This window comes from Manis pentadactyla, chromosome 5, assembly GCF_030020395.1.
Source record: "Manis pentadactyla isolate mManPen7 chromosome 5, mManPen7.hap1, whole genome shotgun sequence".
In the NCBI taxonomy this organism is placed as follows: domain Eukaryota; kingdom Metazoa; phylum Chordata; class Mammalia; order Pholidota; family Manidae; genus Manis; species Manis pentadactyla.
Window position 1 is genome coordinate 146,055,054 of NC_080023.1, and position 13,122 is coordinate 146,068,175.

Consider the following 13,122-nt stretch of genomic DNA (forward strand, 5'->3'; position numbering starts at 1 on the left):
AATACCCTGGGATCTAATCCAAGCTCACATATCAAATGTGGTTGTGAACAATCTGGTATCTAAAACTAGAAGCTCTTTCTAAAGCTTGAGTTTATCTATTTCAAATGCTTTTTCAGTAGGTCCATTTCAACCAGCTTGCAACTAGAACTTTCTCCTTCAACGTCTGCTAAAAAATTGGTTCTTTTTAGTTTTCAGTATCTCACTTGATTTAAATCTGGTAACATAATTTCACATTGAAGGTTAACCAGAGGTTAACCTTGATGATGCAAAGTTTAAGTTAGGTAAGTGGCAACTGCTGATTAATTTTTTCTGGGACCATCAAAGGAGAATAAAAATAGGGCCGATTTTGCAGAATATAAAAGACTACAGCTTTTGTAGAGAGGGCTTATCTCTCAGAAAAGTCCTTTCAAATTTAAAGTGTATACAGATAACGTGGGGATCTCATTACATGAAGATTTGATTAGGCAAATATGAGATGGTCCTGAGAACGCAATTCTGACAGCTCCCCGGTGGTGCTGCTGCGGTCTGGACACCTTTGCTCAGCAAAGGTATGAAACTGAGGTCTGAGGCCACCTAATTCTCGTTTTCAACTGTGAAGATTTGATCCACGTGTACGTGTTGTTTTGTAATTAAGAAAGTTTACATAAAACATTAGGCTTGTTACTTTCCCTCGTTTTCGAATGGGAAAAAGTACAATCCAGAACTGCAGCTCCAGCCTCCACACCTCTCCTAAGGCGGCTTTGGGGACCACAGTATGCGCCTCTAAACCCAGGCCAGATATCCCCGGCCACCCGCTGCGGCTCCGGGTGTGCGGGAAAGGCGGACCGCGGGGACCCGGGGAATGCCCGGCAGCTCTCCGCCGCCGACGCGAGCCCTTTCCAGGAATGCGCGAGCCCGCCCGCTGCTCGCGGCCTCCGATTGGCCGGGCCGGCGCCGGGCGTGACGTAAGGCCCCGCCCCTCCGGCCCTCCGGCCCCGCCTCGCGGGGTGGTCGGGCGGTTTGTTCTGGAGCAGCTGAAACCGGTTTGAGCGGAGCCGCTTCCTGCCGCTCGGCGCCGCTGCGGGCTTCCTCGGGGAACGCTGGCGAGGCGCCGACGGCGGCCGCCCGGCACCTCGGCCCCCGGCCCTTATTCTCGGGCGCGGCGGCGGCATCGCGGACCGCGGATTTGCGGACCCTGTCGGTGAGGCGTGCGGCCGGGCGCTCGGTGCGGGGGCCGCGGGGGCCGCTCACGTGGCGGCTGAGCTGTCAGGGCAGCCGGGCCAGGGACGCGGCGGGGCCGAGGCGCGCGGGCAGGGTCCCCCATCTCGGCCGGCACTGCCCGTCGGGGAAGCAGCGACCTGGACGTTCGCTCCGGTAAGTCGGCAGGTAGCAGCTATTCAATTAGATTTTTGTTGTTTGCCTCCACGCTTCCACTGGGCTGCCTGATGGTTAGTTCCCTCCTTAAAAATTTTGTAAAGTATTTTCGACATATCAGACTGCGTAGAGCTTTGGACCACCACGAGTGTGCGAAGTTCAGGAACGAAGAAACAAAAAATGCAGCCCAAGTCCTCTGTCCCCCTAACCCACGCATGCCCCTCGCCGCCACCACTCTCGATCTGTCTGTAAGTAATTCATGGTATTTTGACAACTGCTGGTGTGCCGAAATTGCCTAACCACGGAGTCTAGGGCATGCTTGTATAATTCAGTTATTCCCAGAAACCAAAGTGCCTTTTTCTAGAAAAAGGTTGCAGGAATAGACATCACTGACCACCATACAGTTTTAAGACGACAGCCTGCCGCTCAGCAAAGCCCGACTTTTCCCAAAGACCTTCCAATTGCTTTGATAACTTCTGGGGGAGAGCCTCAATCAGTAAGAAGCTTCGCCAGCCCCCTTTTGCACCACTGCCCGGTTATAAAGGAAATCAGGCACGAATTCCATCTTGAATTGCAGAGAATTCTTTCACCTTGAGGCAGCTGTCCAGTCCGATGTAGCACCAACCTAAAAGAACCTTATCAAACCAAGCAAAATGTTTGGACCTGATGTTTTCTTCCTACTCTTTCTGTGGCCCTCTCTCTCTCTTCCCAGCTCCTACCTACTCCTTTACCCCTTCATGTTTCTCCATCTTGCTACATTTCTGACAATTGCAACTTAAACCTAACTAGTAAATACAAGCTGCCAGTCCTTTTTCTAACTCCTAACGTTCTGGGTATAAAAAACACAAGATAGAGCAAACAGATAAAACTGCAGTTGGCCCAGTCCATTCTTGATGTAAGAACTAGGGAGAACCAGTATTCTCAACGAAGTAAGACCTAAGAAAGTTGGAATCAGAAATAATAACCACAAAAGAAACCTTTTGTGGCTTAGAGTAAGTAGAATTTGATATGTACAAGAAGTAGGTCGAGGAATCAAATCTTTATGTATGACTTAACCAGGATAAATACATATGAAAATAATATCAACATGAAGTGGGAAATATTTGGAAAATTTTTACTGCATTGTTTAGAAAGTTGCCCAAGGAATTAATTTGTGTAATGAAATCTCCAGAAATGCTTTCTTAATAAACATCCATTCTTGTCTGCAGACATTTGATTAAAATATTGGCTCGAAGTATACTAGGGTCAGGATAGTGGGGTCATGATGATCCTCCAGCATGATGAACAGAAATTAATTTAGGAAAATGTAGACATTTCATATGTTATTTTCTTACAGCCATTTATGAAGATCAGAGCTGTTAGAGTCTAGAAGACAGCAAGGAAAATTTCCTTCAAAAAACTTGGGAAAAACAGAGATGTTCTTTTTGGCCAGAAATACACATTTTAACTAAAAATATCTGTGACCTCAATTTAGCTCTAAACCAAATGTTCCTGTACCTTGGTTCCTGTACCCTTTTGTCCCCAAGCTGGTAAACCATTAAGGTCATGTGTTAGGATAATTTCTTTGACAAAAAGAACAGAGTAAAATTAATTTTGCCAGGTAGTGTAAACTCTGAAATATTTTAAATACATAAATAACAGTGTCATATTTTGTTAATTGCTTAAGCCTTTTTAAAAAAAAGTGTTAAAACAGTGTTAACTGTTACTCGAAACCTCAGAAGAGAATGGCTGTTTAATATTTATCTTGAAAAAGTGCAGAGGAGAGGCTATATTTAAAAACCAAACAAAACCAAACCAAAACCCATCTCAAGAAATGTAGTACTGAGGTAGTAGGTGAGTTGGTTAAGTTACATTTACAGTCAGCTTAGGTACATAAAAATGACTAGCATTTTTCATCTTAATCTTGATTTATGTTTATCTGGAAGACCTCCTCCTTCCAAATTGGGACTTCTTTTTTTTGCTTGTTTTCAAGAAGACAAAGTGTTGGCGGGTGTGTAAGTTTTGTGTTCCACACAGAACGGTATTTTATTTTGTCACTGCTGTTTTGGTAGCTGGGTGCCAAAATTGTACACTTCAATCCTGCACCAAAATTTTGGCCTCTGTCCACGAGCAAGTAAACTACTGTCAGCTCCCCAGGCTTTTACTTGGTACAGTATTACATTTGGGGGTGGGAGAGGAGCAAGAGTGGAAACTAAATCAGATTATGACTGTTGGCAATCCAAGAGGAGGATGACTCTTTGACATCTGGGGAGGTGGTAGTGTGTGTGTGTGTCTATATAGAGCTTTGCATAGTACATTTACTGTAGCTGTTTACAGCCATGTTACTAGAGCCACTCTTACAAGCAACCTTAAGAATGAAAAGCTCCATTTTAATCATCAGTTTTCCCTTTTATTAAATTTACAGAAGTTCCCCATTTTTACAGTAGGAATTTAGAGAGAATTTTGTACCAGTTGATTTTAATACATAAGAATAATTGCATCTGGTTTCTCTAAAAATTGGTTCAAATGGTTACTTAAAATTGATGAACAAGTATTTGAGTACCAGCTATGTATTTATGTAGATGAGACTGCCCTCAGTAGAGACCTGTGGCAGTAAACGCAGGTTGGTCATACTGACAAGTTACCGGGTGAGACTGAGATTGGTTATTCAGCAGTTTTACTGCAGATGATGGGGCTCTTTGTTGCGTCTCAGCATTAATTCAGTAACTTAAAAGCCAAGCTTTTTCCAGCCTTAAGATTTCTTCTTGGGAAATAGGTAAATGTAAGATTGCAGTGCTTCCATGACCATTTATTAGAAAAGAAAATATTTGTACACTTAAGAGTTATACTCAGATTTATATCCAATGGCACATTAAAAGACAACTGTTAAGATTTGGATAATAGTTTAATGGGGGGTAAAAATCTAGAGCTATTTTTAGATTTAGAACATTGAGTGGCAGTGCTAGAACTGAATGTATATTCTTTAAATAGATCATGTTTCCTCTTAGACCCAGAAAGTAGATGGAAGTATCTTAGAAATTACTTTGTTCTGGGACAAGTCTGTTTTCCAGTACAGTGTTTTGGGTTTTCAAACTGAAATTGTAGAGTTGCCAAATAGGGAATCCTTTTTCAAGTGATATGAAACCACATTGACTGGTTGCTTAATACATGTATTCAATCTTAACATTTTATAATTGATGTAAGTGGCATGATACAGAGGTGAGAGCTAACAATCGTGGGCTCCTGACCCTCATAGCAGGCCCCTAGGGATAGATATTAGAGATCAGGTTTCTCAACGTCAGCCCTATTGATATTTGGAACCAGGCACTTGTTTGTGGAGAGCGTTCTGGGCATCGCATGGTGTTCAGCAGTACTCCACGCTTCTCCCTGCTAGATGCTAAGAGCATTGCCCCCAAGTTGTAATAACTAAAAATGTCTCTTGACATTTCCAAACATCCCTTGGAGCAAAATTGCCTCCCAAGAGAACCATTGATACAGATTTGTGTACCTTGACTCAGAAGTGTGATTAACTATAGGTAGCAGTGTTGAGTGAATGACCATCGCAGAGTTGGGGGTGTGTTTCCAGGAAGGGGAAGGGAGCAAAGGGAAAATAGAATGAATAGCTATGAAAGGCACATTTTTAAAAAGAGTGTTTCGATGCAAATAAAATTTAAACTGGTAAATTAATGGAAATGCTTCTGAGTAAAGACATGATCGGCATTCTTTAGGAACATCAGTGGATTGTGGTGCAAAAGTTTTTGGGGTATTGAAGAAGTTGTGTAGAATGTGATGTATCTTTGTGTGGAATCTGTATCCTTTATATTTAAGTTACATAACCTTCCTGAGAATTGCCATTGTATTTTTTTTTTAATCTATTTCCTATCTTCCCTCAGGTATTTAAATTAGGGGATTGTAAACATTGTTTTGGCTGGGAAAAACAATGAAGAAATGAAAAATCAGCTAGAGAGTAAATGTGGATAAGCAGCAAAGGACAGCAAAGGCTTAGGGGTTTAGATATCTATGAGTAATCAAAGTGATCCAATCAGGGGTGTGAGGAAGAATATTCTAATTGGCATAAAATGTATTATTGGGAAGACATTTAGAAGCCAAAATACAGGTAGGATACTGAGGATTTTGAATGGAGTTCAAGCCTTAGGAAGACAGGCATATATATTAAGATCAGTTAGAATCAACAGGGTTTAGTAATAGATTACAGAGTGGTGATTCAAAATCTGAGTGTAGAGAATTAGAATAATGATGGTCCTATGGTTAAAGAGAAAATCTGGAAAAAGTGATTTGTATTTTTTTTTTTAAAGTAATCAGTTATGTTACTTAGATTCTCAGACTTATTGCAGAACACAAGTAATTTGTTTCAGCGGGTGATACCTAAGTTCTTTCATTGTTACCTTGTTATTAAAGTTGAAACCTTATTGCTAAAGTAGAAATCCTCCAGTGAGCCAAGCTTTTTTCTGTGTAGTTTTTTTTTTTTTTTTCCTTCCTTCTTCCACCATAACATCAGCCTGGTCAGGAAAGATAGGCTGAGTTCAGAACAGCTGCTTATCAGAAGGGAAAGTATGTAACAAGACAATCTTGAACTCTTAAAAAAAAAAAAAAAAAGAGTTTGGATACATTTGTCTTGTAATTTTTCAGGTCCCTACAATCTTGCAGAATAGATTTGTAAAATTAGCCCCTAAAACTTGCCTGGGTACTTCTTAATTATATTTCTTTACATAAGGCCTATGACATCTTTTGCTCACAGTTGAGATTCATTTTTGTTCTTTTGCTTTTTAACTTGTTTCTTGGTAGTAGCTACCTAGAGCTAATATTTTCACATATTATTAATGACATCTCTTTTTCTTCCTAGCACGACCTCCTAAAATAAATCCATCAGAATGACACCATCTCAGATTACCTTTGAAATAAGAGGAACCCTTTTACCAGGTACTGTAAGATTTTACTTTAAAACAATTTCTTAAATTAAGAGACTTTTTCTTACCTAGATTATCTTAAATATGGAGTTATTATTAGAGTGGGCCCAATCTTTAGATGAAAATATCTTTAGGGCTTGCTTAATATCAGAAATGTGATTGGGGCATAGTAAACTCAAGAAAGAAAGAAAGAAGGAAGGAAGGGAGGAAGGGAGGGAGGACAGAAGGACATATTGTCCAAGAAAGCTGTGAATTTATATAATTTTGTGCAGGAAAAAGGTAGTTGGGCTATGATTTTTAAATAGCATGAAAGGGAAAATATGCTAGTGCATGAAGTTGGTGAAATACTTGGCTAAGGTAACCTTGTTTCCTGTTTGTTTTGTTTGTTGGTTTGTTTGTTCCTTCAAGTATTTTTTGCTGTCTACTGAAGCAGTGTGAAATAATTTTAGTGTAAGAAAGCATGTGAAAACAGTGTCACACCTGGGTTATATAACTCCATGGTTAATACACTCGTGACTGTACTGGCCAGTTCCTTGCTTCTGCTGCATTCCTTCTTTCCCTCCTAGGGACTATCCAAATTGTTTCCTCTGCCCAGATGTGTCCTCCCTACCCCTTTGACAACATACTCTGTCAACTGCTGTGATGGCTGCTGGAACAAAGATGCTGGATATACAGAGCAAATCATTTATTCATCTATCCCTGGTCTGAGCCAGGCACTATACTAGCTACAGGAATTCAGCATTACATGACAAAGTCACATTTTGTAGAGCTTACATTCTATACACAAACAAAATTACTCAAATAATTCTGTAAAATCTGTAAGGGTTACTGCAAAAATCAAGAAGTTCTAGAACCTTGAATTTCACAGGGACCCTAACCTAGCTGAATGTGGGATGTTGGGATAAGGAGAGTAAAAGGGGTAGGGAGGACACAGATCTGGGCAGAGGAAACAATTTGAATAGTCCCTAAGGAAGATCTGGTACAGCCGTACCCTGGCAAGATTCTGCAGATTGAAGATTGCTAGTCAGCTGATGGTTTGGCTCCCTGGGATTAAGTGCTTGCCTCCAGTACAGTGTGTATCCTCCTTTGTGAATAGAAGACTGTAGAACTATATTGTACCCTTTTAAGCAGTTGCACACAGGCAGTTTAAGCTAGAAATGCTGGCCACTTCAGGCAAATGGACTGACTGCAGAATTAGCCATAGAAGGGTCAGCTTGATGAGGGGGGATTCATTCTCAAGGACTAGAGGGAAGGTAATGTAGATGAATCTGTAGGTGGGAAGGAGAGGAGGTAGAGGGACAGACTTTCCCTCCCCCAAGTCCCTCATCACCTTGATTTCTTCACCCATGCAGGAAGAAGTGTTCTCTGCTGAATGGAGAGAGTGGGGAATGCAGTCGGATGATGTTAGAGGGAAGAACAACAACAGAATATGTGGGGGTGCTTTTTGCAAATTCTTTAGCATTCCAGTCTTTATAATCTTTATAAATGAAAGCCGACTTAAAAGAGGTCTGTTTTTCTAGTAATAAGTTTCCCTTTTTGTCCTGTTAGAGCCATATTCAAAGGCAATCAGCAGAAAGAAATAGTAACATTGCAGGGGGGAATTGGTAAAATGCATGAGCACATACAGGAGGAAAGTGACCCACCCAGTGCCCAAGTTTCACTTTCTCCATGTGGTGTACATGTTCTTTCTGGAGCAAAGAGTAGCTGCTGTTTTGTATGGGGGTAGGTCCCTGAAAGTTTTAACAAGACTTGTTTGTAAAGGAGCTGTAATGGACCTGAGTCAGTGATTTTATCATCATCTGTACTTTGAGCTGGGATCCATAGCCAATGTTATGCATATGCATAGCCACATATACTATCTTGGGAATGAATATTTGTGCCCCATATTTAGCAACGGTGCTTAAACTTTTTTTAATCCAAAAAGGCGCTGATAACCTAAGTTAATTGCAAAAAATCTGGTTACTTTTAATATTTTGACATGAAATCTCTATATGTAACCACCCTATGCTTTATGTACATGTATTTAGAACCCTGAAAACTCCTGAATGGCTATCACACTTGGAATTTTAGTTAAGTTATATACAGCCCAAGCTCACAGAATGTTTAAGCAGGTGGCTGAAGCCAACTATAATTTTAGTCTTACTAGAGTAGTGCCTAAAGTTTAGTGCCTAAAGCTAGAAGCCAAACTGCTCTCAGAATTTGGAGGACTTTGTCTTGAACTTTGTTCATTTGGGCTCAGTTCATTATCTTTTCTTTATGAACTTTAATTATAAAAATTCAGGATATGCTGATAGACAAGTCAAAGGCTTCTATATACTTAACATCCAAGAAATTGAAGACTTTTGCTAAATATACAAGATGTAGCAAATATAGGTGGTAACTATGTTTTGGTTTACCTCTTAAGTACGAGAAGCATTCAGATGAGAATGTAGGTATTATTTTGGTAAAGAATATTAGATTTTTCACTGTGTAAGATTTTTCACTCTTTGTTTTATGAATTTTTGTTGTGGTGATGGTTACATTGCTTCTGTCCTACTGAAATTTTTCTTGATCTTTAGCTTGTTAATAGCTGTTGTTTGAATTCCTGGGAAATACTGGTTAATATTTCTCTAAAATGCTTATATGCATTTAGTGTTTGTCCCTTTAAATTGGAAGCTGCCCTGAAAGCAGGGACTGTGTTTGATCACTGTCTTCTTGGTGTTTATTATTGACTCAATAAATAGACTCGAACAATGAAGAGAAGTTATCCCTACACATCCTTCCTTTTCACTGCCTCTGGTTCTGTAGAGGCAAGCCAGGTTAATAATGCAGGTTCTGGTGTGGTATCTGATCTACACCCATGTCTCTGGTGAGGCTCCTCCCATCTCTGCTGAGGGAATCCTGCATCTGGTTGAACTAGTGCAACTGACCGCTCTTTTCTTGCTTCCTAAAACTAAAATTTGAAACTTTCCTACTTATCCTGCTGTAACTAGCTGTGCTATTTCTTTAGGAGAAGTTTTTGCAATATGTGGAAGCTCTGATGCTTTGGGAAACTGGAATCCTCAAAATGCTGTGGCTCTGCTGCCAGAAAATGAGACAGGTGAAAGGTAAGCTTGGAAGTGTCAGGGTATAGAATAATTGTGACATTCAGATTATAAACTTGGGGGAATTCTAAGCTACCTTGGTATGCTTTTCTTCTTTTAGTTGTGTCAGATTACCATATGTGCATAATAAAGAATGAAATCGTTTTACAGAGCTTATTGTGGAAAAAAACAAGTTCCTCTATTGCTAAGTTTCCACCTTTCAAGCAACCATTTTCAACTCTTGGCTGGTTCTTTTGGTACTTACCACCATATTTCTAAGTAACAGGCTATATTGCTATTTCTTAATTTAAAGAGCTTTTTTAGGCATTATCTTTTGGCTTCTCAGTACATATTCTTAATTGAAGATCTTATTTTTGCTTTAGCCTATAAAATAATTTTCTTGGCATATACAGCATTAATTAAAAGTAGCAGAGAGTGGGACACGTACTTAGATGTCTTAGCTAATGTTATGAAGTGAGTTCAGAGCACTAAACTTAGTTTGGGTGTATTAATGCATGGGACCAGGGAAAGGAGGCCGCAGGAGGTACCAGTTTCAATTCTGCAGTTAACTGGGATCTTGGGCAGATCTAACATTTCTAGGTCTCAGTTACCTCATCTACATGGTAAAGGGGTTAGGTTAGAATCAGTGATGTCAACAAAGGTGGTACTCTTCCCCTTGGGGGATATTTGGAAGTATTACGGGTTGTCAAGATGTATGTGTGGAGTGTAAGGAAAGATGAGATTCTTAATAGTGTATGTAATACACACACACATACACACACAACACACACACACACACACACGGCCCATAGTGTATGTAATACACACACACATACACACACAACGCACACACACACACACACACACGGCCCTGTGGAGAGCTGGTCATTAAGTTAAATTCTGTTTTCCTGTGGAGCAGTGCCTCTAAAAACGTGGCTGTGGACAGTGCTAGACAAAAAACTTTTATCAATGTGTGGTGTGAGAAATACAGAAATTGAGAGCAAGCATTTAGAATGCTTGTAACAATTTGACATTCCTGGGACATCCACACATGTGATCATAGACTCATTTCATTAAACTCCATATCTAGAAGTATTGGCCTCAGGACAGGATGGGTAAAACAAACAAGAAAACAAAACCAAGTCCTTCCCAGCAGATAGTTTGAGGGGCACTGATGGCAAAGCAAAGGAAGATTACAAAGAAAATAAAACAATACCATAATGCAAACTGAGCAAAACAACACAACGAAACACCCTTTTCCCAATTTGTCGCTGGTGTGACCCCTTTTCTTAGCCAATTCTCAGCTATTTTTATAAGTAAAGTTGTATTGATAAATGATGTTGGAATCACAGAAGAATGTGATGTCTGTTTCACATCAGCCACTCCTGACTGAGGTGAAACCTCATGTCTTTCTGAACTTGTTGCTAAAATGCACCTCTCTGCTTTGAACTCTTGAGCTGCCTTGTCACCTCACCTGTCTCAAGTCTATTTCAGCCAGCCTGGTCAAAGTGATGAGAACAGAATGAGGGAACACTTAACTACTTAACTCTAAGGGACCAGCCATTTCTACATTGCCATGTCTTCACATATGGCAGAGAAGCAGTGTTCAAAGGAGAAAGGAAGATGATACAAAAGGCAGTTTGCCTTTGGATACCATTCTTGTGTTTTAGAATTGTGTTTCTTTGGAATTTCAGTGTGCTCTGCATTTAAGTCTCTGTACTGCTTTTTCAGAGTCTCTTAAGCCTCTCCATACCCGCAAGGCTTGTGAGGATGAGCTCTGTTGGAATTGTTTTCTACTTAGAGATAGTTTTACGGTCGTGGTATTATTCCCTTATAATGCAAAAGATACAGATTACTTGGGGTTTTATTTGCTCCTCTTGTAGATTTTATGGTATTTTGGAGGAGAAATGAGGCTGACTGAGTAAGGCAGGTGCACTAAACCTCACTGCCTCTCTCTCTGGGTTTTGCTTGAATTTCATCAGGCTGTAAATTCATTCTTGAAATCACTGAAGAGTTCTGCTTCATTTTTCACTTTGCAACATTTGCTTAGAGAAGAGAACTATAAAGGCATGGCTTTGCTCTCTCTCTCCATCTTTTCTCTTGATTAGTGGTTCTAACCAGGAGTGCACATTGCAATCACTTGTGAGAGCCTTAAAATAAATAAATAAATAAATAAATAAATGAAATATATATATGTATGCCTGGATCCTACTCGTGGAGACTGAGAAATAGTACATGAGAGACGGGCCCCAGCACATTTTTCAAAGCTTCCCACTAGTTCTGCTGTGCCCATGTGGGGCTAGTTTCACATATTCTGGCGGCAGTTTTGTGAATGAAATGAGTACTGGAAATTTGACTTGTTTTTGGTAACAGACATGGGAAATAAATTCCACTTCTGGGTTGGTAGAGTCTGCCTGCAGCCCTGTGTTGAAAAGGATTCTGAGGCTTACCAGGGAAAAGTGGTGGACACACAAGCCAAGTGTTTGCCCGCCTTACTTTACCACAGTGATTCTCAATCAGCCATTTACATCCTGACGCTCTGGTGAAGTTGTGTCAAACTCCACATGACCAGCTTCCACCCAGACCTATGAAGTCTGCGTCCTGGGGTGGAGCCAGGGCATTATTTATTTTACTACTACCAGATTAATCTGATAGTTGAAGCTAGGACTGTAGGTGAAAGCTGGCAGTAGACATCTTGTTAGGAGCCAGGATTGAGTCAGGGTGAGTCAAAGCCCATCGTGGCAGGGCCAGGTGGGGAGCAGTGCTAGCCATCTGGTATCATGGATAAAGATTTGGAGTTGCCTTTTATTCACTGAACTACTCATGCTGAATTAATATCTGGGTAATGGTCTGTGACAGTGGCTTTCAAACTTAAGTATTCATCATCAGGGTCACCTGAAGGATTGTTAAATTACAGATTACTGGGCCTCACCCTGGAGTTTCTAATTAGATAGGTGTGGGTGTGGCCTGATATCTGGTGTTATGACACACTCCAAGGTGATACAGGTAGTCCAGGGACCATGCTTTGGATACCACTGGTCTATGATCTGAAGCTAAATATCAGTTACAGTCATGAACTGTAGTGCCTTCTTTGTCTAATGACATAGCATTGGAATATGTTGGAATAGCAGAGTTCATGCTTGGCTGGGGTAAAAGCCACAGGCTGCATGGGACAGCTAGAACAAGGGACAATTGGGAACATGAGTGTAACTTGCCAACCTTGGCTCCAAAGCCGTGTAACATCCCTAGCTAAGGGGGAAGTCAGAGAAAATTCTGACCGGCTTACACTGCTTGCTTTTTGTGTTTGGAATACATCTCCTGGCTCTTTATATGGCTGGTTCCTTACTACCCATTAGGCCTCAGCTCAGACAGTTCTTCCTCATTGAGGCCTCCCCTGCAAACCTTGTTATCAGGTTGGAAAGGGCAAATAGCCCTTGGCATGTTATTCCGTTGGTTGGTTGTCTACCCACGCGGGAAAGCAGTCTCCTTGCAGATGGGGCTCCTTCTGCCTCATTGCTTACTGTAACTCCAAGGGGAAAATACGTTCCCAGCCCAGGGCAAATGACATTTGAAGCCGAAATCAGTGAAAGGGAGACATAAAGTGGGAGAAATCCATTCATTGCTAATAAACAATTGTCCACTTCTGCTTGCCCATGTCTCTTGCAACCTGGCTATAAAAAGGGACCCCACCAAACCTCTCTGGTCCAGGTATGCCCTTGCTCCCCCAACCCTTGTAATCACCTGTTGATATGGAGATAGACTACTTCTCTCCACCCTTTAGAAACACCTATCAATATGGA

At 41.0% G+C, this 13,122-nt stretch overlaps 1 protein-coding gene across 5 annotated transcripts in view; it reads left to right on the plus strand.

Annotated features, from left to right (window-relative positions):
- The first annotated feature begins 1,002 nt into the window (after positions 1–1,002).
- GPCPD1 (glycerophosphocholine phosphodiesterase 1) overlaps positions 1,003–13,122 on the plus strand; it is a 66,838-nt gene continuing 54,718 nt past the window's right edge. For all 5 annotated transcript variants that reach the window (XR_005024742.2, XR_005024743.2, XR_008997896.1 and 2 more), the window contains exons 1-3: positions 1,003–1,353; positions 6,197–6,273; positions 9,250–9,346. Coding sequence is in view for 2 of the 5 variants with exons in the window: in XM_036885114.2 (XP_036741009.1) it covers positions 6,225–6,273; positions 9,250–9,346 (146 nt within the window). In the remaining 3 variants the exon portion in view is untranslated. The remainder of the gene's footprint in view (positions 1,354–6,196; positions 6,274–9,249; positions 9,347–13,122) is intronic.